The 26,793-nt window shown below is 33.1% G+C and overlaps 3 protein-coding genes across 3 annotated transcripts; all 3 read left to right on the forward strand.

Moving 5' to 3' along the window:
* The first annotated feature begins 996 nt into the window (after positions 1 to 996).
* On the forward strand, positions 997 to 5,916 carry LOC131625824 (chloride channel protein CLC-c-like). Its single transcript, XM_058896653.1, has 5 exons — positions 997 to 1,305; positions 2,930 to 3,308; positions 3,472 to 4,010; positions 4,126 to 5,263; positions 5,501 to 5,916. Exons 1-5 carry the CDS (start codon positions 1,124 to 1,126, stop codon positions 5,588 to 5,590), a joined length of 2,328 nt encoding a protein of 775 aa, XP_058752636.1. The 5' UTR covers positions 997 to 1,123; the 3' UTR covers positions 5,591 to 5,916.
* Positions 5,917 to 6,216: 300 nt separating this feature from the next.
* Positions 6,217 to 22,964, forward strand: LOC131599220 (uncharacterized). Its single transcript, XM_058871660.1, has 16 exons — positions 6,217 to 6,880; positions 6,965 to 7,129; positions 7,401 to 7,559; positions 9,462 to 9,554; positions 10,026 to 10,142; positions 11,169 to 11,243; positions 11,447 to 11,664; positions 12,528 to 13,341; positions 18,545 to 18,937; positions 19,040 to 19,324; positions 19,514 to 19,831; positions 20,611 to 20,838; positions 20,926 to 21,026; positions 21,362 to 21,473; positions 21,568 to 22,047; positions 22,353 to 22,964. The coding sequence occupies exons 1-16, from the start codon at positions 6,416 to 6,418 to the stop codon at positions 22,575 to 22,577; spliced, it is 4,248 nt and encodes a 1,415-aa protein (XP_058727643.1). The 5' UTR covers positions 6,217 to 6,415; the 3' UTR covers positions 22,578 to 22,964.
* Positions 22,965 to 23,385: 421 nt separating this feature from the next.
* LOC131645203 (ras-related protein RABD1) lies at positions 23,386 to 26,181 on the forward strand. Its single transcript, XM_058915870.1, has 8 exons — positions 23,386 to 23,546; positions 23,659 to 23,731; positions 23,815 to 23,862; positions 23,948 to 23,995; positions 24,095 to 24,166; positions 24,253 to 24,408; positions 25,740 to 25,843; positions 25,935 to 26,181. Exons 1-8 carry the CDS (start codon positions 23,533 to 23,535, stop codon positions 26,023 to 26,025), a joined length of 606 nt encoding a protein of 201 aa, XP_058771853.1. The 5' UTR covers positions 23,386 to 23,532; the 3' UTR covers positions 26,026 to 26,181.
* The last annotated feature ends 612 nt before the right edge of the window (positions 26,182 to 26,793 follow it).

Genomic DNA, 26,793 nt, shown 5'->3' on the forward strand with positions numbered 1-26,793 from the left:
TTTTTTTTTATAAAAAATTATTTCTGATATATATATATATATATATATATATATATATATATATATATATATATATATATATATATATATATATATATATATATATATTTAAAATTATAATTTTGATTATATTTTCATTTTCAATAATGGATATTTATGTTATAAGATGGCAAAATTGATTTTTTAATTTATAATGAATGCATTGAATTTTTTTAAAATATTTTTATAAAACTTATTTTGAAAATATATATATTTTTTTAAAGTTAAAACAACTATATCCTTATTGTTCTTACCACTAAATCTATAAATCTTTTCTTCTACATATTCATATACCGCCTAAATCTATTTTTCATCATATTCACACAAAAATGAAAAAAAAAGCCTACAAATTATCAAAATATTTAATAATTACAATTAAATCTAAGATGTTTAATTATAATTATTTTTACATATACTGCAATTAAATATTTTTAAGAGATAAAGTTAAAATAAATTTCATTGATATTATTCCTGTTGGAGGATGATTGTTTCTATTGTAATAAAATATTGAATTTTTTATAACATTTTAATAAAAATATAAAATAATATTTCTAAAAATAATAATTAAAAGAAATGATATCATTGAAAAAAATATACAAAAAAATTAATTATTCCTTTTATATTAAATATAGATAAGTACAAAACATTTTAGTTACAAAATGAATATATAATTCTATACATTAAGTATAAACTATAATGTGAAGATATTAACATAATAGTGGTAATAGAATATGAAAAAGAGTGAAATATTTTATTTTAAATTAATATATTTAAAAAGTTAAAATATTAGTGACTTTAACTTAACCTTGATAATGGAGTTAAATGAATGTAAGAGAGGTAAATATTTAGTGGTAATTAATTTCTCTCTTTTGATGAAATCAATAGTTGATATTTGTTTATCTTATTTCTCATTATAAAATGTTCGGACGACCTGTAAATTTTAGAAGCATAAATGAAAAACTGGTATAAAAGTGACAGTACAGGACGGTGGGAGTATTAGATTAGATTCCATGCAGAGAGAAGTGAATAGACAAAAAGATATATGAGAGTGTTGTTCTTGTCACAATAATAATATCATCAAATCATGGATCATCAGTGGGAGGCAGACGAAGCAGATGAAAGAATTGAGATTGGCGGCGACGGCGACCATGACGACGGTGATGATGATCAGAAACAACCGTTGCTGGTTCGACGGAGAACCAATGTATCTTCTCAACTCGCCATCGTTGGAGCCAATAAATCTCCAATTCAAAGTCTTGATTACGAGTCAGTAACTATTCTCCTTAATGTTTTTAGTTCATTTCCTTCCATAACTCTCTTCTTATCTTTCATATCATATATTCATTATTATAAATCAATTCCTAACCTTTCTCATCAAAATCTATTTTTATTTTATCTTCCATCTCTCAGAAAATCAAAATCTAATCAAGTTTTCATAACTGGGTGGGTCACATGCTTGTTTTTAATTCAAATTACTTCTTTGTAGTAGTAAGCAATATTGTTAAAATTGCGAATTCCAAGTTCTCGGAAAAAAAAATCCAAATTTTTTTAGTTTGACTGGCAGTGTTTTCAGTGAATTCAAATAAACTTGTTGAAAAAATTTCACATTTTTTTGAGTTATTTTTTTACATTTTATTAATTTGACTTTGTTCATGTAACTTTTTATGTTACAATTAAATAGAAAATTTGGATTATAGATATAAATATTATTTTGAATATGAAATAAATTTGCTTAAATTCTGGATTTTGATTACCTTATATATTAGTGCAATGAAACTCATAAGATAAAGATGAGGAGAATATTTAATACGCCACGTCAGAAATTTAAGTATCACTACATCTTTTATAGTATGTATATAGTGTGTATGAATTTTACTCTTAAGCTTTTGAAAACTAAAGAACCACATATTACCAATCGTTAGTTGGTCCAGTGGTGATTGGCGCTGGACTTGGTAGGGAGAACCAACCACGGTTCGATCCCCCCAACTGCGATCGGGAGGGGATGAAACCACTTGATGCCAGAACTCGCCCTCGAACCGGACTAAAAAAAAAAACCACATATTGATATAAGCATAGTGATTTTATCCGATCTTAAATTTTGAATCAATTTAATAAAATACTTTATCCGATCTTAAATCTATACGTAAAAAAAAAATGTATCTGGTCCAAATTTTAATGAAATACATTTTGATTTTTGTTTATTTTTGATATTATATAAGTATTAATTAGAAATTGAAAAGGTTAAGATAGTAAAAAAAATATTAATATTAATTATTTATAGTAAGGTCGGCCTAATCAATTCAGATTCTCCGTTCTACTTTAAAAAATATGTCTAAATTAAAAAAATACAATCATAATAATTAAAAACGACATATCTAAAATATTATTATATATTAAACAAAAATAAATTTAATTATAATATTTTTTTATCAATCTCATAATTTTGTATATTTTGAGTTTTTATCATAGTATTTTTTTAATTTATTGAATTTTTATTATAGTATTTTTTGTATTTATAATAATATTAATAAAAAAATTTGAACCTTTCAAAATTTGAGACCTTGCACACAGGGCCGACAAAATTTATTAAAATTTGGATGGATGGCATGTAAGAATGGTTAGATGAGTATAATTTACTTATGTAAAATTTAATCTTTGATGACATTATTTATTTATAATTATTTTTTAATTTTAATTTAAGCAAGTGAATGATATTTATAAATCAATAATATTTGTGAAAAAATATTCAAACTAAAATAAAAGAATATGACAAGATTGAATCATTCTTAGAAACCATGTTAATGTATCATGGTTTTAAAAGTGATTGTTTTCATGTATAATTCATTAATATTTAGCTAGTACATTATTAATGGTGGCATGGACTATGCAGGATGATTGAGAATGATCTATTGAAGCAGGACTGGAGGTCAAGAACAAAGGTTGAGATATACCAATATGTTACTCTCAAGTGGACCCTTGCACTTCTTATTGGTTTAATTACAGGACTTGTTGGCTTCTTTAACAACCTTGGAGTTGAAAATATTGCTGGTTTCAAACTTCTACTAACTAATAATCTCATGCTCAAGCAAAAGTATCATCAAGCATTTGCAGTCTACTTTGGCTGTAACATGATTTTAGGGGTTGGCGCCGCAGCTCTCTGTGCTTACATTGCCCCTGCAGCCGCAGGTTCCGGTATACCAGAGGTCAAGGCATACCTCAATGGCATTGATGCACATTCTATATTGGCTCCATCTACCCTCTTTGTCAAGGTACCTCGTTATTAATTACTTCTAAATTTTATTTTAAAAGGACTGGACGCAGTTTGTTGTCGGTTCGCCTTTTATTTCTGTATAATCTGTATTAGTATTATATATAATGGAAAGTCTATTAGAATATATATGGATGATAATAATGGTTTGAAGTGGTGAACAGATATTTGGTTCGATTTTAGGAGTTGCTGGTGGTTTTATTGTGGGGAAAGAAGGACCTATGGTACATACAGGTGCTTGCATTGCTAATTTACTCGGACAAGGTGGTTCTCGTAAATATAGACTCACTTGGAGATGGCTCAGATACTTCAAAAACGATAGAGATCGAAGGGATTTGATCACGTGCGGTGCAGCTGCAGGTGTTGCAGCTGCCTTCCGTGCCCCCGTTGGAGGAGTCCTTTTCGCGCTCGAAGAAGCAGCTTCGTGGTGGAGGAGCGCTCTTCTGTGGCGCACGTTTTTCACCACAGCGGTTGTAGCAGTTGTTTTTAGGGGTCTTACCCAATTTTGCCATCAAGGAGGAGGCAAATGTGGTCTATTTGGAGAAGGAGGACTCATCATGTTTGATGTCAATTCATTAGAGCCGGCCTACACCACACCCGACCTACTCGCAGTTATATTTCTTGGAGTCATTGGTGGTCTCATGGGAAGCTTGTACAATTATCTTGTCGACAAAGTCCTTCGCACTTACACCACCATAAATGGGTATGTCCAATGTATATACAATTTCCTTTACAATTACTAGTTTTGTATAGTATTGTTAAATAGCGGTTATAGCACTATAGCGTAGCAGAATTTGAATAACTTAATTGAATTGCAGGAAAGGTCCTATATTCAAAATTCTACTAGTGATGGTTATCTCGTTTATGACCTCTTGTATTCGATTTGGGCTACCGTTGCTATCAAAGTGTGTGCCATGTCCAGGAGAGTGCCCGAACTCATCATCCGCGGGCTTTTCGTTACACTATGACAGTTTTCAGTGTCCACCAAACCACTTCAACGATCTCAGCTCTCTCCTTTTCACTACCAACGACGATGCCATCCGCAAACTATTCATCGATAGCTCTGAATCTTCCAACGCTGCATTTCAATTATCAAGTCTCATAATTTTCTTCGTGGCGATATACTTGCTTGGAATTGTCACATACGGTGTTGCCATTCCCTCTGGTCTCTTCATTCCTGTCATACTTGCAGGAGCTTCATACGGGCGTCTAGTAGGGACCGTGTTAAATCCATTCACGGATCTCGATGCAGGCTATTTCGCTCTCCTCGGAGCTGCATCTTTCCTCGGTGGCACCATGAGAATGACAGTTTCTCTCTGCGTCATACTTCTCGAACTCACTAACAACTTGTTGATGCTCCCATTAGTTATGCTGGTTCTCCTTGTTTCTAAAACAGTGGCGGATTGTTTCAACAAAGGTGTTTATGATCAGATTGTGATGTTGAAAGGACTTCCTTTCATGGAGGCACATGCAGAGCCATACATGAAGAATTTAGTCGCAGGCGATGTTGTATCCTGTCCACTCTTTACTTTCTGCGGAATCGAGAAAGTTGGTAACATTGTCCATGCATTAAAAGTGACAGGACATCACGGCTTTCCTGTGATCGACGAGCCGCCTTTAACCGATGCTCCCGAGTTATGCGGTTTGGTGTTGAGGTCTCATCTGCTAGTACTTCTCAAGCACAAGACATTGTTCACTAGGAAGAGAGTTATGACAAGGTCTACCATTATTAATAAGTTGAAGGCAAGTGATTTCGCGAAACCGGGTTTAGGGAGAGGGATAACTCTGGAAGATTTAGAAATATCTCAAGAGGATATGGAAATGTTTGTTGATCTTCATCCAATAACTAACAAATCTCCATATACTGTTGTTGAAACAATGTCTCTTGCAAAAGCTGCTCTTCTTTTTAGGGAACTTGGACTCAGACACTTGCTAGTTGTGCCCAAGATACCAGGAGTAAGTCTTTCTCTTTTTGCAATAATTTCAATTCTTTTGTGTCGGTGTAGACACTGATACAACACCAACATTTATGATTGCGTTTATTTTATTTATTTATTTCAAATTATTAATAGTGTCGATGTGTCAATATTGGTGTCGGGTCCAGTGTTTGTGTCAGTGTCTAGAGTCCGTGCTTACATTTTTTTTTTCTTTGTTAGTTAAAGTTGAATAATGTATATGTTATGGATTGTGCAGAGGCCTCCAATTGTTGGGATCCTAACAAGACATGATTTCATGCCAGAGTATATTTTGGGGCTATTCCCTAGCTTGAATCCACACAAGTAGCTGCTGGAATCAAAGTTGTGTATATTTTGAACTTTCATCAAATCATATCAAGAATAATAAATTAAGGCTTCATGGAAACCTTTTATACAAGACACCATTGAGAACTTTACTGAATCACACTCTATGTAATTCTAGTTCTAGGAGAGGCATAGAGAAACTTTTAGATTAATTGTTTAGAAACTATTAATGATTATAAAGTGTTAGTTATTGATGAGTTGTTTGTTGGAATTTATTTTTGAATAGATTATGAATGGTTTTTGACCATTTTGTTAAATTCAATGAGAAATTTCTGCTCTCATTGTTTAGCTGTTTATTGACATAAAATGATAAATTATAAGAGGTTTATATATAATGACACCATAAACTCAATGAGAAATTCCTTCAAGATTTAGACTGTCACATTTTACAATTTTCTCTTCACACTAAATTTTATACAATTAAAATGTATTTAATCACAGTAACAGTGACAAGATGGTTCTCTAATATTATAGATAGACTTAAACTTACAATTACATTTTTAGTTGAAACTTTTATAGATCTTAATCCTATTAATAAAATACAATGAGCTACTTCTTCTTCTAAGTATTCCTGTTTTTTCTAATATAGTAATGGCAGTCTTTTTACCGAAATCAGAATGTTATTTCGGATATCTGACAAAAATATCTAATAAATATCCGATATAATATTTTTTTTGTATCGGATAGAAAAATTATTTATTCTCAGACCGAGTAATATTTCGGCTCCGGTTCTACCGGTCTGGTTTCCGGTCCGGTTCTGAGATCCGGAGTTCCAAAAACAGCCCTAGCTAGGTATAGGGACGCAAAGATGAATGAAGGATTGAGAATTATGGAAGAAGGGAAAGAGAAATTGAATTTGGAGATGGAGAGTCGAAAGGAGAAGCGAAAGGCAATGAAGAAAATGAAGCGAAAGGAGAGAAGGAAGGAGATTGCAGAGATGGAGCGATTAGAGGAAGAAGCGCGTCTCAACGATCCCGAAGAGCAGAGGAAGAGGATGCTTTTGGAGCAGCAAGAGGCCGAGAGAATCGAAAGGGATAGGATCGCTTTCGAAGAGAGGGAGAAGGCCTGGATCATCAAACAACAAGAAGCTCAACTTCTCGAGCAGGAAAAATCTCAACAACAACAACACGATAGCACTGATAATAACGACGTCGTTGAAGAAGAAGAAGCAGAAGAAGAAGATGAAGACGGTCCTCCGGAGATTATTTGGCTAGGAAATGAAATAATCATCAAGAAGAAAAAGCCGAACCCTAATTTCCTCCTCCACCACCAGGTAGGTTATGTAATTCTCAATTTGTTTTCTAGTTCCTTATTAGATTCATTGCTCGATTCAATCAATTACTGTTATTATTCATAGGAGCATGATCATGATCGTGATGATGATGGCGCTGGTACTGATAATAATAGACCTACATCAAATCCCTTTCCACCGGAATCTCCCTCTCAATCTCGCTCTTCTCGCTCCAATTCAGCGGTTATAGAGAATGTTGCTCAACAAATACCTAATTTCGGAACTGAACTGGTAATTTCATTCAATCATTCTCCTCCATCCTTTTGGTTTATTATTATTGCGAAGCAGTTTTAGTAGAAAATAATAATAGGAAGGAATTATAGCTACACTATGAAGCACTGTTTACACCGGATAATGACACGCGGCCACGAGTAATAATTTGAAAATACTGAATTAATAATTGAATGTAATAACACATGTTGGTATATCGGATACATCTTTGTTTGGAGGGTGTCGGTGCTGGATAGTTCGCTAACTCACTGTCCTTTTTTGGTTGTGGCAGGATAAAGCTCATTGTCCTTTTCATCTTAAAACGGGAGTGTGTAGATTTGGTGATCGTTGTAGCAGGGTTCATTTCTACCCCGATAAGTCCTGCACCTTTGTCATCAAAAATATGTATAATGGTCCTGGCCTTGCTTGGGAACAAGATGAAGGCCTTGAGGTCTGTTCATTCCTGAGTATCCTACTCCTGTTTCTCATATCTACCATTATCCACTTTTATTATAATTGATTAATTACGTCTGCTTACTCTATATCTAATCTTTAACTTCGACCTTACATTTTCTCATTTTAATTATTGCAAACTTGCTACCTTATGGTTTCTTTTTCCTTAATTGCTGATATCTTTCTGCAGTTGCTTCCTCTCATTTTTGTCCTTGTAAAATGGAGAGGGACTCTATTATATTCACTCCTTCAACTTATAGATATTTCTTCTGGTCTTTTGACTATATAATTATCGGAGATTGGGAGGCTCCTTCAACTTGGTTGAGGCTTCTGATTTTGGCTTTGCTTACTTCAACTTAAACATACTAGCTGTTGTATCCTAATTTGCTGAGCTTGGGATTGAGATGTCAAATATTATTTTCCCTTTTTCCTTGTTTTTATTTCAATGTCTGACTTCTTGTTTAGCTCTACCATTGCCATCATACATTTCAACTTATAGATATTTCTTCTGGTCTTTTGACTATATAATTATCGGAGATTGGGAGGCTCCTTCAACTTGGTTGAGGCTTCTGATTTTGGCTTTGCTTACTTCAACTTAAACATACTAGCTGTTGTATCCTAATTTGCTGAGCTTGGGATTGAGATGTCAAATATTATTTTCCCTTTTTCCTTGTTTTTATTTCAATGTCTGACTTCTTGTTTAGCTCTACCATTGCCATCATACATTTCTAACATTTTATCCTTTGTTTTCATGTCGGATTCAAAATAATATTGTGTCAACACAACATTTTAAAGCAGATTCATTAGTTATTTATTATACTGTACACTCAATGTCATTTTAAAATTACAAAATTATTTCTTACAAAAATTACATGTCCTTGTTCCTTAACCATAAGTAGTTATCAGGCAATATCCCGTTCATGGCTTGAGGAGCTATGATGCAGACTAATGGTCATGACATTCAAAGGGTTTGAGATTTCGGCAGCAAAACCTAAAAAACGTGGATAGAGTTAGTGTTTCTCAAAATATGTTGCCATTGTGAAGTTTTTAGTTTTTTTGTGGGAAGAGGGAGTGTTTTATTTTATGCATGACTTTGCCAACATTTGCGTGCATTATGTTAGTTGAAAAAAAAAATCGGAAGTCTATTTTACAAATCATGCCGTGCATTATGTTTTCATTTTTTGTTGGTTCTTGAATTATTGTATGGATGCATCCTATATTCTCATTTAGCATAAGTAAATCTCCTGTTGCATTTCATACCAGATGAGACTTTTTGAGGGTTAATATATAATACTGTATTGGTTTTCACCAAATGGTAGTAGTATTATCAATACAAATTAAATATAATAAGGAAAAAAATTACTTCAATATTAAATAACTTTTTTTTTGTTATTATCTTAAAAGCATAACACACAAGTCAATGTTAAATTGCACTATCGATGCTTATCATTCCTTAAGTAGTTGCAGGGCAGGTTGGCAAAGCCTTAACTGTGGCTTGGTGCATTGGGCTCTCGATATAATTTGTCTGATAGCTTTTATTAAGTAGATTAAGCCTACAACATTTCATACAATTTGAAGACTGGTTATACTTCACTAAAGAGGCATGTAGTGTATGATGCACAAGTAACTTCAACCTTTGGATTTATTTAGAACAGTTTGGTATGCATGATCATATAGATTATATCCAACAATTCAATGGCTAGATTTGTTACATGTTTACATACAAAAGGTTTTTATATGGGGGCAAGTCGAAAATTTACCCTTGGCAAAGTGGATCCCCTTTTTATACACCAACACCAACATTTATGCATATGATTGCACTGGCACGTTGTACTTGTACATGTTATATTATATTTAAATACCTAAGATTTTGTTTGACTTGTTAACCCCCCCTTTTCAGTATACAGATGAGGAGATTCAACGTTGTTTCGAAGAGTTTTATGAGGATGTTCATACAGAGTTCCTGAAGTTTGGAGAAATTGTGAACTTCAAGGTTCCTTTTTACCACTATACATTTATGTAAATACATTTACATGTTTCTCAAATAGTTTGGGCTTTAGTTTAGGCTAACTTAGTTTTCAATATCTGGGAATGAAATTTTTTATGTTCTACATGAAACATTGCAAGCATTAACAAATGATGATGATTTATATTTATATCTTGCTATATAGAGTGGGATAAGAACAAATAAATTGGAGAACTTACACAGGCATTTCTATATAAATGTCTCATCTTGTTCTTGTACTCCTTTCTTATTGTACACATATGACCAACATTTTTGCTAAATAAAATAAATTTCAAGGACTTTTAGAAGTGAGTAGCGATCCAAAGAGGGGATAACACTTTTTCCTTTTTGTGAAGCAAATAGAAGATTGATGCCCCTTTCTCTGATTTCACTGCATCTTTCATGTACAATTACTTGCATCTCATGGTACTAAACCTATTATCTATATATCCTTCTCAGGTGTGTAGAAATGGTTCATTTCACTTGCGAGGAAATGTCTATGTACAGTACAAGTTGTTGGATTCTGCTCTGCTTGCTTATAACGCAATTAATGGTCGCTATTTCGCTGGGAAACAGGTATTGCATTCCTGTCTTGTTTGTGCCAGATGAATATCTTGAATGTTGCTGGTATGATTGGATGAGTTTTATGAAAGCATAGTTGCCAATTTCTTGTTTCAGTGGAGGGGCACTATGGAGTGGCCTTTGGTTGCTCCAAGTTTCCTTCCATAGGCAGTGTCATGGTTTTTTCAATAGTGGCAGTTACAGTCGAGTCAATAGCGTTGCAGAAAAAATGGACACCGAAACTGCTATCTTTCACATGGGCAAAAACACCTGTTTACCATGTTTTGTTTCTGTCTGAGAAAAAAAGGGAATTCCAATTAACGCAAACCCTTGCCTGTTTCATTTCCACCAATGCAACAAAGATCCTTGCCTGTTTCATTTCCGCCAGTGCTTGCTTGCATCTTTTCCTGCCAACTCTGGTGGTTTTCTACAATCCCCTGCCCTCCAACTTCATGTATCACTATCTCGCAGCATTGTTTGGTCTCTGTTCTTTTCTTACAATCTACTGCTCGGTTTGTTTTTTTGGGATTTGTTGTTCTGTATTTTGATCTAGGATTGATCACTATGTATGAGAGCTCTAAGTATGAAAGTGATTCATGTATCTTTAGAAATTTGCTTGAGACTTCATCTCTCGTGTTCAATCACGACTAGTTTCCTGATTTTGTATTTATGTTCTGTAGCTTTATATTTAAGAAAAGCCATAAGAAATATTTATTTTTAAGTTGGTAGATCGAAAGTTTTAGGTTTAATGTGCAGAATACTTGAAACTTCCTGACATTGTTCACTATGTATGAGCTCTAAGTGTGAAATTGATTCATGTGTCTTTAGAAATTTGCTTGAGGCTTCATCTCTATAGTGTTCAATCACGACTAATTTCCTGATTTTGTCTTATGTCCTGTAATTGATTTTATATCTAAGGAAAGCCATATGACATATTTGATTTCTAAGTTGGTAGATAGAAATATTTTTAGGTTTAATGTACAGAATACTTGAAACTTCCTGGCATGGTTCAAATTTTTACCTGGCTTTGGCTTATGGCAGGTCAGATGTAAATTTGTTAATTTAACAAGATGGAAGGTTGCTATATGTGGCGAGTATAAGAAATCACGCTACGAGGTATAGAATAATATAATGTCTATCTTTTATTTTATCTTTTGGATCTAGCCATGGGCTCCCAGTCATTTGTGCAAATCTTATGACTTTTGCTCTTGGCGAGTTTCAAGTTTAAGCTTTATAACAAATAAACTGTTGCAAAATATTTTTTGTCTACAAATCATGCCCATAGATTGATGATATTCTTTTCTTGTACATCTTAACAGACTTGTTCTCGTGGAACAGCCTGCAATTTTATCCACTGTTTCCGTAATCCCGGTGGAGACTATGACTGGGCAGATTCTGACAGACCACCCCCAAAATTTTGGGTTGACGAGATGGTTGCTTTATTTGGTCATTCTGATGATTATGAGATCCCGAGGATTCATGACAAATCTAGTGCACTGAAGCACTCCAACAATGTCTCAGAAACAGATTCTGACAGGTATGCTTTGAGTTGGTTATTGGAATTGAGAACCTATGTGAATACGCGTAAGTTTAAAGGAATTGTTGTTATTTTTCGCATGTTGGAGGAAAATCATTGTTTACTATTAGTGTTTTAAAGATAAAAAGCTCAAGAGCAAACATGGTTAACTTCTATCAAGAGTAGTAGTATTTATTATCCTTTCAAGGATCATGGTGAAGAATTTGTGGGGCAAAATCTTGTGATGTGACCGTGTTATGCAGCCACGATTTCGACAAAACCCTTAAAATCCTTACTTGGTCTTCCTTGAAGTAAATAAAACTCAAATATCAAACCATCTAAAAATTTCAGCCAACTAAAAAATCAGAAGTCTTCGCTATACAACTTTGTTTTTTCACTTGCTGCATTAAGGCTGTGTTTGAGAGTTGAGTTATGGCAGGAATGGGACGGGACGGGAAGATTTTTTTTTTCCCATTTCTAAATTAAAAACTATAGAATGTTTATCGTGTCATTCATTCAATTTTGTAAAAAAGAGTTATTGAAATATTATATGATCGTCTATCGTGTCATTCATTCAATTTTTTTAAACCTGAAATATATGTCAACATATAAACATAGTCCTGCAATGTATTTCCCTTCAAAACCCTTTAAAACCCAACTCCCAAACATACCCCAAAGGAAAAAATTAGTTTTACTGGAAATAAAATTTGTCTGCCGAGAAAATACAACTTCGAATGGCTTTTTTCAGATTGTAATTTCAGTTATTCAAATGTGTCTTGATTTAAGATGTCATATTTTGTTTGATGACGTTTTTTTTTTACCAAATTTTTGTTTAATGAAGTTAGTCTTTTGCATATCTAATTAGTACTATAATCTTTATTTAGGTATCACTCAAGAAGATCTAAGTCTAGAGAGATAAATCAATCTAATGGTGGTCGTTCTGATAGAAGAAAACATGAAGATGAAACAAAACAAAGAACTCATGCCGAGGAGTGGAATACCGACTTTAAAGGCAACCATAAAAGGAAGCGCAGGAACAGAACTCCTGATATTGATTCTGACATGGAATGGTTAGAAGAGAAAGATAGGGAAAAATATCATGAACACAGAAGGAAAAGCTCATTTAATACGATTAAAGATGACAGTAGCGGAAGGCGTGATGAGTATTCTGAGGTGGATAGAGCAACTGTAAACAGGGACCATGAAAAGCAGCATGATAGAAAAAGAAGGAACTCACGAATGTCGGATTGGGATAGTAGGGACTGTACTTATGAGGCTGGATCTGATGAGGATAGTAATAGAAGAAGGCACCGAAGTAGCCAAAGGAAAGGATCAAGACATCAGGGCAGAGACAACAATAATGTAACTGATGAGCCTGACAAAAATAGAGGCCATGAAGAGTATTCTGATGTGGATTGGGATACCATGACTGAGGACAATGAAAAGCAATATGACAGCAAAGAAATGAACTCGCAAAAGCGAAACAAGGATAGTAGGCGGCATCAGACTTATGAGGCTGGATCAAATGAGGATCGACATAGAAAAAGGCACCACAGTAGGCAAATGAAGGAGTCTAGACACATGAGCATGGACGAGGACTGTGTAATTGATAAATCTGACAAAGATAGAGGAGAGATGGAAACGCAACATTACTCAAGGAAAAGCTCGAGACACAAAAGATCTGGTCTTCGGGACGACTGAAAACTATGAGAATGTAAGTTACAAGCACAGTGGAAAATAGTTGTAGATTGAAGAATTTAGTGTCAATTAGATTGGAAAATAGTTATAAATTGAAGAGTTTAGTGTGTGAATTGAAGTTGGACTCAATGTTTTCTAAAAAAATTTAGAACTTTTTCAAGTATTTTAAAATTGAAAGGTTCCATGAGCTTGTGTGTTTGTTAAGGAATTGACACCTCATGTGTTTTCTTAGTTTCGGCAAGTATTATGAAATCAAAAGGCTCCTTGAGTTCTGGATTGAATGAGTAAAAAGGACAAACAACTTATTTAGAGTTTATAGGACAAGTGTTTATTAGATAAACTCTTCTAATTAAGCTTGCATATACTATTTTTATAAGAAAAGATAAAGTGAATTTATATTGTTTGTTTTTATAAATTATCTTAAAAGAATTTATAAAAATAAGATTAAAATATTATAAAAAAATCATAATTTATTTTTGACAAAAGTGTTACAAAAATTTATACATGTGTGCTCAAGTTTTGACGTTTTGTTTGTATATATTATAGTATTTTCTAATGCTCCCTCGATTAAATATAGCGACGACAAACATCTACTAAGAGTTAGTATCGTATGCAAGGATACTATTAGTTTAATGTCTCATAATAATTATCATCTATAAACACACATTATCTATGCAAGGATTGTGACTTTTTATTTGTAAGACCTAACAAGTTAGTTTGATGAATTAGTCTTTTGAGTTGGGCTAATATCATAGGCTATATAAGACCTAAGTTTGGTCTATTTTGAAATTATTAAATTAGAGTGTGACATATTATCTCTTTATAGACATATTTTTAAGATTTGATCTACCCTTTTAAAAGTCTAAAAATATTTAAATATGTTGAAAAACTTACTTCACTAACAAATAAATTGAGTTGGATATGACGTAGCATCTAAATATTATATTTTCACATCTACTTTTAAGATATAACCATTTTGGTTTACATTTATTTATAAAAATAAAACTTTATTCTTTATTAAAATAATAATAATTAAATTTTATCTTTTATTAGAATCCTCGATTTAAGAGATTATTCTTTATCGTTGTTGATAAATAATACCTAATTTATAAAAAGAAAATATAAGCTCTACTTTTAAATTGGCCCTACTTTTAAGTTATTATTTATTTATTTATTATTTTATTAAGAAGACACTAATGATTAATAATATTTTTGTCAAGACTAATAATTAATTAAGTTAATTTTGTAATAATATCATTATTGAGCTCAAGAAAATGCAATGATGTGCTACATTAATTTAACATGTAGTCTTCCCCATGAATTTCATATCAATACCACAATGCAAGCAACTTGTCAAGCATGACTATCAATTTTTATCGTGAGTCTTATACTTTTTTATTTTTCCATAATTAAATGTTTAAAATGTGTACGATCTAATAAAAATTGACCATCTAAGTTAAAAAGAAAAAAAATAACAATAAAAATAGAGTTAATAAATGTGCCATGTTAATAAGTTTTTTTTTTAAATAAAAAAATGGTTCAATTGAATACATGGGTGATGATTAATTGACCGTGTAAAAATATTTTATACTGTTAGTGCATCACCCATTTTCTTATAAAAATAACATCTATTAAACATCTTCGAATAATTATATAGTATTTAATTGAAATTATTAAATATTTTTTCTTTTACCGAAATATTAAATTTTTAATTCATTTTCTTTTGTGTAACTCTTTATATATGTAAATAAGATTAATATTAAACTATTTTGATGTAAATCCCAGTGAAATATCTTTCTCCTCTTCCTCTTGAGCAATATTAATTTCTAGATTTGGGCTTCTACTTTCAATGGGATCCTTCACTTCAGCAAGTTCTATTTCTTGACTTTTAACTGCTGCACGCCCTTAACTTTTAAAAACTTTTTATTGTCAAGTGCCTAACTTGGCCAGTTTATCAATTTTGTCTTAGTTTGAGAGGATGCATAACTAAAATCATCGTCATTGACAAAGTTTATGAGTAAATACATGAGTTTCTATATTGTCCATATCTAAAAAAACAAACATAAACAATTGGGTACCTTGAATGTTTGCAAGTTTCGAATAATGGAGAGGTAAAATCATGAAGACTCGAGAAATATCCTGCAAGTAGGAATGAGGATTGAAGAACACATAAAGATGATAGGAATACAAAAAACTGCAAGGAAAACAAAAAGAATTAGCACTTTGGAGCAAGGAAAACAAAAAGAGTAATTGACTTCACTAATCCAATTTATAGGGAATCAGGGGCACCGAGATCTAAAGTCGAGAATCAAGGAAATATCAAAAGCCACGATCAACTAGCGAGGTGCAACCTTGATTCTATAACGGTGCTTGAGTGCATTCGATCTCCCTTAGGGCGTCACCTCCTTACCTTAGTTGCGTATATTCACATGGATGTCTTCCCTAAAATAACATTTTAGTGACAAGAAGAACATTTAATGTGCATGTTCTCAAAGCCACCAACTCCTACTGAACTTCAACAAACTTCCCCTCTGCCTAGAGAGCTCTTCCATTGAATCTTGCACTTCAAGAACAAAACTTTCCTCGAGGTCGACCTTAGCATTTCCACAACAACAATCATGGCTTCATGCCTAATAGCATGAACTTGGGGGCAACTGTTAGAGGCTGGACAAACGTCCTAATAAGATCTTCCCAACACAAAGGCCAAACTCAAATACCTCACCCACTCAAGAAAGGCGAACAAATGTATTATTGCTAGGGAGCCCCACACTAAAGCAAGGTGTCACTCCCATCTCAAATGTTTGTGTCCATTCAACAGTCCCCTGTACGTTGCACCGTGTCCAATGGGGATGGTTCTAACGACCATTCTTGTAAGTATGACTCTGTGTCATACCAAGGTACGACCCATTACATACTTGTAAGCTCATTCTCTCTAGCTTGGGCATTGATATATTAACTTTGTAGGTACATCCCTCTCCGATCATTGCAGAGTTACACCATCGTGCCAAAGGCCTTCCAAGATGGAATTCACTAATCTACTACTTATTTTATGTTCTGCACCGAATAATACTTAAATTGAGTTTGATAAATATGATTAAAAGTCAATCTAGACTGGTCTAGTATATTCTCACATTGAGCCGGGATGTCTTATCTTAATCACATCACCATTCCAAGTCTCATAGTTAAGGGAATATGAACTGGAATTTCTTAACGTAATCACACTACCCTTTTAGGCCTCATGTTTGAGGAACTATGAACTAGGATAACTTCCGTTGGGTCTTAAAGAGCTCGAGCCAAAAATTATTTATATGGCTCACTTGATAGTGATATTTACAGGAAACTAACTAAAGGGTTTAATATACTCGAGGAACATAACTTTAGATATCAAGAAAGCTACTCCATCACATTGAACAAGTATCTCAACACGCTAAAACATTTTGGGCACATGTGGTATAATCGTCTCAGTTAATATTTGCTAAGAGAAGGAAATACAAGCAAGTCTATCTCTCCTTGTATTTTTATGAAAATATTTAAAAAACAATTTGATATAATAACTGTCTATATGAATGACATAAATATTATTGAAACTCCTGAAGAGTTTTCAAAAGCTTTAAGTTGCTTAAAGAAAGAGTATGAGTGAATGATCTAGGAAATGCAAAGTATGTTTAGGTTTAAAAATTAAGCATTTAGACAATAAAATATTTGTACATAAAAAACTTATATAGAAAATGTCTTAACGCGTTTCTGTATGGACAATTATCATCCATTATCTACTCCAATAGTTGTTAGATCATTAGACGTGGATAAATATCATTTCAGGTCTCGAGAAAAGGATGAAGAATTACTTGGTTCTAAAGTATCATATATTAGTGTGATTGGATCGCGGATGTAGCCTGATAATTATACACGTCATAATATACCATTTATTGTCAATCTATTAACAAGATATAATTTTTTTACCTATACGAGGACATTGGAACATAGTCAAACATATACCCTGTTAGCTTACGTGTATAATGGACATGAGTTTGCTTTATTATAAAGTATCCAAATTAGAATTAATAGGTTATGTAGATGCATGCTACTATATGAGATAATGGTAAATAATATACATGTTATTTGTTTATTTGTGGTGGTACAATATTTCATGGCTATCTGTAAAACAAACCATAAGAACAACTTCATTAAATCATGCAGAACTTTTAGCACTACACGAGACTTGTGGCCTTCTTCCAAAAATATAAATACAATAACGATTAGTATGAGGATAATACTGCATATACTGCTCAATTGAAAATTGATTACATTAAAGGAGATAAAATAAAACACATTTCTGCAAAGTTCTTTTTCACTCAGAATCATTAAAAAAAAATAGTGATATAAGGATCCAACAAATTCTTTCTTGTGATAAGTTTGCGGCCTTTTCACAAAGTCACTCTCAATTAAAATGTTTAATCAACTACTACAAAAGAATGTTTTTCATTGTCGAAAAATAATTGTTTAGTTAAAATAAAAATAAATTAAATTATAAAAAATATTGTACTTTTTTTTTTTTTACTAGATTTTCTTTTTCATTTACTAGATTTTTTAGCAATTAATTATTTCTAACAAATTTTTACCAAAACATATCCTAAACTAACATTTAAAAGGAAGTATTATGAATAATCATAGTGTAATAATTTGTATTGATATTATCTTGTCTGGTATATGTATTCTATAAATAAATAGGATTCATGTCATTTGGTTACAAATTAAGCTGAAATGAACTGTTATGTTTTTGTCAATAACTAAATTAAGTTTTCAGTTAAACATAATTCAAAAACCAATTTACGTATTTGGACGTGAAATTGAAATTTTTTTTAACGTAGTTCCGTTCGTATACGGTAAGGCACAGCAGAGAACAACACACCCTTACAGTTACTTGTTAACAAAGATTGCGATCTTCAATGCCCTCTTTTGCATCACTGCTGCTATACTCACAACAAACAAACACTTTCTCTTCTTCCTTTTCATCATTCTTTCAGTTTTTTTTCCAACTCTTTTTTTCTGGATCCAGCCATAACACAAACACTTCATCTACACCTTTTTTTCCCCTTTCAAAATTTCCAATATTTCTATTTCATTTCATTACCGATCTATCTATCAATCATTTCCACAAACACCTTACCTGCATTTCATTAATTTCATACTATTTTGATTGATTAATGTTATGGGTTGCATATGCTCCAAGGGAAAATCAAGTGATGATTTCGTCGCCGAAAATCGCAGAGAATTGAAGACTAAGAATAGGAAATCATCTAAGCGTTTGGTTGTGAATAGCAGGGAAAATGATGCTGCAACTACACACCTCATATCAAACGCGTATCGTGATTCATCCGATGAAGGAGAGAAAGAAAAAGAAATTCATATTACGAGAGAAGGAACAGGATCAGAAGAAGACATTAAGAAGATAATCAGAAGCTTGAGTGTCAAGAGCAATGGCGAAAGGCCGTCGATTGTTGTCGAAGGTTGGCCTTCTTGGCTCACTGCCGTTGCCGGTGAAGCCATCGTCGGTTGGGTTCCTCGTAGAGCAGACTCTTTTCACAAATTAGATAAGGCAATGCCAATTCTCATTTCAATGCATTTTTTTTTCTGCTATTGATATGATATAATATAATGCATTGCTAATTCATTTGTGTTTTTATTTATTGTTCTGCAGATTGGACAGGGAACTTATAGCAGTGTTTATCGAGCGCGTGATCTCGAGACGAACAAAATTGTTGCTTTGAAGAAGGTGAAATTTACTAATATGGATCCGGAAAGTGTTCGTTTTATGGCGAGGGAAATTATTCTTCTGCGGAAGCTTGATCATCCAAATGTCATGAAACTTGAAGGGATTATTACTTCAAGGCTTTCGGGTAGTTTGTACCTTATTTTTGAATATATGGAACATGATCTTACTGGCCTTGCGACATTGCCTCGCAACAAGTTTACCGAAGCACAGGTACCTTCTTATGGAAGAAAAGATTGATAAATTTATTTGAAGCAAAAAGACAAAACATTAGTATATTTTGTTTACAGCTCTTAACTTTTATGTCTGGTGTCTTGTCTAGTTTTTTTATTCATGAATTGGCTGGCATCAGGTTCTTTTTATTTTTCTATTAGGCTGATTTATTTTTTTGTCATGGTGCAGATCAAGTGTTATATGCAACAGCTTCTTCGCGGTCTTGAGCATTGTCACAGTCGGGGTGTTATGCATCGTGACATCAAGGGCTCAAATCTTCTGCTTGACAATAATGGCAATCTGAAGATTGGTGATTTTGGACTTGCAACTCTGTTTCAGCCATCTCAAGAACAGCCTTTAACAAGCCGTGTAGTAACCTTGTGGTACCGGCCACCTGAACTTTTGCTTGGAGCTACAAGCTATGACGTTGCTGTGGATTTGTGGAGTGCTGGTTGTATTCTTGCAGAACTGTTAGCCGGAAAACCTATAATGCCTGGACGAACTGAGGTAAAATTCATCTTTTGTTTTGGATATATGTTAGAAACATAGTAGAACAGATTATTGTAAAATGGAATGTGTTGTTTGCCGAATGTCATTGATTACAAGAATCACCCCTTATAATTAGAGGAGAAGAATTCCCTATCAGGATAATAAAATGGAATATCAATTACTTTTTTCTACCCATCATCTCACCCCCTATATTCCCCTTGGCCCGTAATGATCTCTGCCCCCCTCTCTTAGGAAATCCCTTCTCCCCCCTTCTAGAATAACAACTCCATATTTTGGTTCCGCGGCTAAGAGTGTCAATTGGACCCATATCTTCTTCGGGCCGAACAGTGTAGATATTTAGATTCTACATCATATTGGACATACTGAAGCCTTTGTTATCATGAGCGTTCCGGTTATGATGAAATAAGTGTCAAACTAATATGCCCTTCTTATCTACTTCCTGTATTAGTTTGTAATGGAAGAAAAATTTACAGATTCATTTGGTATAAAATTAAAAGAAACATAAATAATCATTGCATTTTTAAGTTTTGTAACCACTTAAAATTATCTGCAACCATGTTGCTGATGAGAAAAAAGAGCTTATAACTTTACAAGTAAAGAAGGGTCTTATAAATCATCGGCAAAAGACAGAAACCAGTGTGCTTTTTCGTCTTGCTTGAAATACTGAATTGTTTAATTTTTATTTTCATTCAACTATTTGATTAGAATTGGAATATCTATACTTCTATGGTTTAATTGGGCGGCAGGCACTAAAATCTGGTAATCTATCATTACAGGTGGAGCAACTGCATAAAATCTTCAAACTTTGTGGATCTCCTTCTGAAGAATACTGGAAGAAGACAAAGCTACCACATGCGACAATTTTTAAACCTCAACAGCCTTACAAACGCATTCTTTCTGAGACATTCAAGGATTTTCCTTCATCAGCACTGAGTCTCTTGGAGGTCCTACTTGCTATTGAACCAAAAGATCGAGGAACTGCATCTTCAGCGCTTCAGAATGAGGTAGCTTTAAGTTATCTTTTCAGTGAATTTACTCAACATGTTTTTACCAACTGTTTTTCTTAGTCAAGGACATTTTTTCATGTCTAGTTCTTCACATCAAAGCCACTTCCTTGTGATCCATCGACTTTACCAAAGTACTCACCGAGTAAGGAGTTTGATGCCAAACTTCGTGAAGAGGAAGCTAGAAGGTAGTCCTTCTTTGAATCTTGTTATCTTCATAGATTCAAGTGATTGTCATATTTGATGTTTGCACTATCTGCAGAAATAGCAAAAAATTATGTTGCTACTGTTAGTGCAATGACTAGAATATGATAGAAAGGCTCCCGTGTCTCCCTCTGGCATTCTCTTGAAGATATTGATTTTCTATACTTATAACTCATGTGTTTGTTTTTGTTTCCTATATTTTTTGGCCTTTTTATTTTGAGATAACACTATTATTCTAATTTGTTTCTATAATCTTTTCTTTAGCAGTACTTCTTACTTGTTTGTGTCACTGCTTTTTTTAATATTTAATTTAAAACAGACGGCGAACAGCAAATAAAGGACATGGACAGGATTTAGCTGGAAGGAGTTTTAAAGAGTCTAAGGTTGTACCAGCACCTGACGCAAATGGTGAGCTTCAGGCATCAATAGAGGTAAATTAAATCATAAACAAAGTGTTAATGGAACTTTTTGCTAGAACTGTTTGAATTTGCCTGATTCATTATTTCTCTTTTTTTTTTCCTGCAGAAGAGAGGAGGGCGGTGTAATTCAAAACGCAACAGTGAGAAGTACAATCCTGAAGAGGAAGGAGGTTATGGCTTCCATCTCGAATCTGCTAAGGCAGTGGCACATAATACGTTATCTCATTCAGGCCAGTTAAGGCATCCAGGTGCATATGGATCGTCTTGCAATATGAATTTGAAAGAGGAAACTGTTCTTGCAGCCCCTGATCGTGTCTTTACATCAAAACACTCTAAACTGAGAAAACAAAATTCCTGCTGGCAAGGTAGCACTGCACAGTTGTCAAGATTTTCTAATTCAGTTGCAGTTCGAGGTGATTCACAGCTTGATATGAGTAGAGACTGTAGTTCGAATTCACAGTGGCTAGAAGATCACTTCGATTTGAGATATAGTCATTTGAACAATGGTGAGTCCAATCAAATGCTGGATGAAACCAAACATTTATGCAAGAAAGACTTCCATCTATTGGGAAAGGATCGTGCCATGGTAAAGAAATTACTTGTAAACACATTTAATTTGTGCAGATGTTCTATTGTTTTGGAGTCACATTACATGCCCCTCTTTGATATAATGGAAGATGATGAGTTTGATAGACGTTGATACAGTGGTCTGGTTGACTGTCTTAATCAAAAGATTTCCTAGCAACGTCTATTATTTCCCTTCGTATATACTTGCCACGAGGATAATACTGGAATCTGTTTGTGAAATTCCTGAGACTGTTCCTTTTTTCGTTAATAGTTTTTATGCTCACTGTGACTGGAATAATGAGTTGCTTTTATTTGTGATTGCAGGGTAATGCTCCCAAAAATGGGCACATCAACTATTCTGGGCCCTTACTGCCTCCAGAGGCTAATTTTGAAGAGATCCTCAAGGAGCATGAAAGACAAATCCAACAAGCTGTGCGCAAAGCTCGTCTGGTCAAGGACAAGAATAAAAAGGCTGCCAGTGAGATTGGGCAATCTGAAACACTAGTTCACCAAATGAGATATGGCAAGTCACATATCAAAGAGTTTTGATACACATGATTGTGGCTATCATAATGCCTTTTGGAAACTTGTTAAAATTTTGATGCTGAGACTCAGACATGATGGTGACTATAAGTCCTAAGGATTCAATGTATTTTTCTACACATTGGGTATAACTACCATAGAAGGGATTGTACAGTATAAGATCTCTAACCAACAAACTCGCATGTTTCAGAAAGGTCTATAGAGAAAATGAAATTCATGGCCATTGGTTGTATAAAAGTTTTATGGTTTATTAAATTAATATATACTAGTCAATAGTGGGTTGTTTCGTTTCAGATTCTGAGTTCATTTCCATGGTATTATTACCTTGTACATTTGTCAAATTACATTTATTTCATTCATTCATTTAATGCATTGGATAATTGCTTATTCAAATTTAAATCTAATGTGCTACACAGCATCAGAAAAAGTATCCTGAATTTAAATCTAATGTGCTACACTGCATCAGAAAAAGTATCCTGAGCTACATCAAATTTTAATATATTTAAATATATTATTATAAAATAGAATATAAATAGGATGTCATTTAAAAATTCATGTTAGATCTTAAAACAAAATTGAATTCTCATTCATATATTAACTTAGTAATTTAGTTTAGGTAAAAAAACTAAACTTTTATCCTGAAAAATTGGCAGATACTAGCATGTAGATAAAGTCTAATCTAACATATTAATTTTTTTTAACCAATATTCATAAAAATATTATGATTAATTAAATGTATTTAAATGAAAAGAAAAAAAGCAATAGTGTTTGGTTCTTTTCTTTATGATGACACTAACACTAGCACTAGCACTATTAACTTTAACTTTTTTGATTTGATCAAAAGAAAAAAGAATAATAAAATAATTGAATTGAACGGCGAGAGGAGGGTAAAGATTGAAGAGGCGAGGAGAAGAAGAGGTTTTTGAATTGAAAGCAGAAAAGAAGACATCGTCATCTCATCATGAGCAACGAATAGTAAGTTACTGATCAATTATAATTGAATGGTATTTCAAGTAATCAGGTATTGACAATAAATAGCATTCATTCAATTCAATTTTTGATTTGGTTTTCGTTGATCCATTTTCAGCGATTACCTCTTTAAGCTTCTTATCATCGGTGACTCCTCCGTCGGAAAATCTTGCTTGCTTCTCCGATTCGCCGTCCGTTCCTCTTTTCACACTCTCTTCCTTTTTTTTTACTTTTTCACCCCTAACCCTAACTTTTTCCTTCTTTTTTTCTTCAGGATGACTCTTATGTCGACAGCTACATTAGCACCATCGGCGTCGATTTTGTAACTAACTAACTAACTCCCTTTTCTTTTCTATGGATGAATTAATTATATACTTGTTACTCATTATTGATACTTTTTATGACAGAAAATCAGAACGGTTGAACTTGAAGGCAAAACCGTCAAACTCCAAATTGTAACTTCTCTTCTCAGTTCTCACTCTCACTACTTAACTTCATGCATTCTGCTTTTTTTTTTTTTTTAATATAATTACTTATTGTTTAACTTTGTTTAGTGGGATACGGCGGGACAAGAGCGATTCAGGACTATAACAAGCAGTTATTATCGAGGAGCACACGGAATCATTGTAATTTCAATTTATAACGCTCTTGTTTAAATCTTTTTTTACCTAACTTCTCGAATAACTCTTGTTAGTTTTACTGATTACTGCAGATTGTTTATGATGTTACTGATTTGGAAAGTTTCAACAATGTTAAGCAGTGGTTACATGAAATTGATAGGTATGCCAATGACAGTGTGTGCAAGCTTCTTGTCGGGAATAAATGTGATCTAGTCGATAACAAGGTTGTTCACACAGAGACTGCCAAGGTAAATATTTTCTATTTTTAGATCTATTGCTTCTTATTCAATTAAGATATTATCCCGATTTTCTATTTCCTAGTTTCCTTTTATTAAGTTGATCGTGTTCCCTATTCCTTAGGTTAGTGTAACTACTTTTAAAGTAGATAGACAATGTTATTTCCCACAGTGGAATCAATCACCAAGTACGGATATTATTTTAATCTTTCAAAATTTTAGTTAGCAATATCAACACTATTTATTCGTTTCTAGATGATTTGGATACTGCACTAAGGAGAGCAGGACAATGGCAATAAAACGTGTAAACCCACTCTAAATCCAAAGCATCAGGGCAAGGAAAATTAAGTCATGCTTAATAATTTGTAGATAATATCAGTAAATAACTAGGAAATATTGTTACATATAAATGTAGTAATGAAGTGAGTGCAAGCGTTTTTTTTTTTATTGTCTTGAGGCACCACCGCGCGAGACAAGTTTGGCAAAATGAATGTTTTCTATTTAGCTTTTCACTCAATATATGTATATCTCCAAATCTGCAATTTAAGCATTTAATTGCAACTAACGAGTACATTGTTCGGAAACTTGACACAAAAATGATACTTATGTAGTTTTATGTCCAAGTATTTTCAATTAATACAATTTAACCATGTCCTGGAAACATTTAGCAATCACTTCCAGGAAAATTTCCTAAAAGTTACATAGGCACTGCCACTTGTATTGTTATCAAATTCAAAGCACTACTCATTTGATCTAATTGCTTTCGTCCCGTCTCTAGCAATGATACTTGTCCATCTTTGATTACCCCAAAAATCTATCACACTTTGTGGAGAATAAGACATTGGTGACGGTGGAGGATTAGGAGGCAACACCTCCTCTAATTGGTTGATTCTCTTAGTAAAAAGTTTGTACTTTTCCAACATAAAATGAATTGAACACTTCAACTCACTCAGCTCAAAATCAGCTAAAGACTTGCCTTCATTACAAATCTGATAAATGAAAACCCACATTTGTGTCTCCTGGTTAGCTTTGTTGTGATTGGCAAGTTTTTCTTCCAATCTTCTTCCCCTCTCCATAACATAGCTACTTTAGAATGGGTGGGCCGTTTTAAATCTTTATTGCTAGAAACAGAATGTTGTAAAATGGGGTCATATTATGGTTAAGTATTGGGCTTATAGACCGGATAGTATGAACAGCCCCAGTACTTCTATCTTGATTAAAATGCCTATAACTTGGTTTTCAGTTTCATTATAACATGTGTATGATTAATGTCTTGATCGAACATGTCATGCAGAATAACACTTTTGATTATCTGACATATCCTTGGTGATCACGAACCACAGGCTTTTGCAGACGAGCTCGGTATTCCTTTCCTTGAGACAAGTGCTAAAGACTCGATCAATGTGGAACAAGCTTTCTTAACTATGGCAGCCGAGATTAAGAAGAAGTATCTAATATTTTCTCCATTACTTTCTTCCTGCACAACATGAGTTCCATTGTAAGACAAATATTAAGTTTGAGTTGTTTTGAATATGCAGGATGGGAAGCCAACCAAGTGGAAGCAAGTCAGCTGACTCTGTTCAGATGAAGGGGCAACCAATCCCACAGAATAACAACTGTTGTGGTTAGGTTGAACTTGTAAATTGTCATCTCTTTTTTAACTCTTACGGTAAAATAGAGAGGCCCTGTTTCTATAATCTGTTATGACATGAATATGTTTTAGACACTGCTAAAAAAACCATTTATTAACTCTTATGGATAATATAGCTGTGACTCTTATGGTGACTACTCTTATGCATGAGATATGAACAATAGATTGAAAAAAAAAATTACTAATATATAATTATTCAAATATTTAATAATATGATAGAATAGAAAACGAATTTGCTTATTTTATTTATAAATTAAATGAATAATTTTTGTAGATAAGTCATTAATGATGAGAAAAATTCAAATTCTAGTTTATTCTTAGCTGTTTTTCATTGTTATAAAATTATTTTTCATGCTTTATTTTATAACAACACATTCTAAGATTTTGTTTTGATAGAACAAGTTCAAAAATAGAGTTTTAATTAAGGCGTATAATTTCAAAACATTCTAAATAAAAGCTGCAAACTAATTCAAAAAATCAAATAATCACAACAAATCAAACAATATTAAATGTATTTGGATGTTGTTTTGAAAAAATGGTTCCGATTTGTATCGGATTTCGAATATAATTTTTAATCTCAAATATAATTTTTAATTTCAGATATAGTTATAGTTAACAAAACTAAAAATTATTTTATTACCAACCAAATATAAACTATCAATTATAGGCAAAAATAAAAAATAATTTTTAACAATATATAATTTTTAATTTGGATATCCCAAAATTGATCCAAATTAAACTATATA

Source organism: Vicia villosa, linkage group LG1, assembly GCF_029867415.1.
Source record: "Vicia villosa cultivar HV-30 ecotype Madison, WI linkage group LG1, Vvil1.0, whole genome shotgun sequence".
NCBI classification, from domain to species: Eukaryota; Viridiplantae; Streptophyta; class Magnoliopsida; order Fabales; family Fabaceae; genus Vicia; species Vicia villosa.

What these genes read in the sequence shown, in the direction of transcription:
- LOC131645203 (XM_058915870.1), top strand. An exon ending in GCTTGCTTCTCCGATTCGCC is followed by an intron (nt 23,732 to 23,814) that starts GTCCGTTCCTCT and finishes TTTTTTCTTCAG; the next exon opens with GATGACTCTTATGTCGACAG. An exon ending in GAGGAGCACACGGAATCATT is followed by an intron (nt 24,167 to 24,252) that starts GTAATTTCAATT and finishes TGATTACTGCAG; the next exon opens with ATTGTTTATGATGTTACTGA.
- LOC131599220 (XM_058871660.1), top strand. Translation starts at nt 6,416, where the DNA reads ATGAATGAAGGATTGAGAATTATGGAAGAAGGGAAAGAGAAATTGAAT. An exon ending in CTAATTTCGGAACTGAACTG is followed by an intron (nt 7,130 to 7,400) that starts GTAATTTCATTC and finishes TGGTTGTGGCAG; the next exon opens with GATAAAGCTCATTGTCCTTT. An exon ending in TCAGAAACAGATTCTGACAG is followed by an intron (nt 11,665 to 12,527) that starts GTATGCTTTGAG and finishes ATCTTTATTTAG; the next exon opens with GTATCACTCAAGAAGATCTA.
- LOC131625824 (XM_058896653.1), top strand. Translation starts at nt 1,124, where the DNA reads ATGGATCATCAGTGGGAGGCAGACGAAGCAGATGAAAGAATTGAGATT. An exon ending in ATTCAAAGTCTTGATTACGA is followed by an intron (nt 1,306 to 2,929) that starts GTCAGTAACTAT and finishes TGGACTATGCAG; the next exon opens with GATGATTGAGAATGATCTAT. An exon ending in CATCTACCCTCTTTGTCAAG is followed by an intron (nt 3,309 to 3,471) that starts GTACCTCGTTAT and finishes AGTGGTGAACAG; the next exon opens with ATATTTGGTTCGATTTTAGG.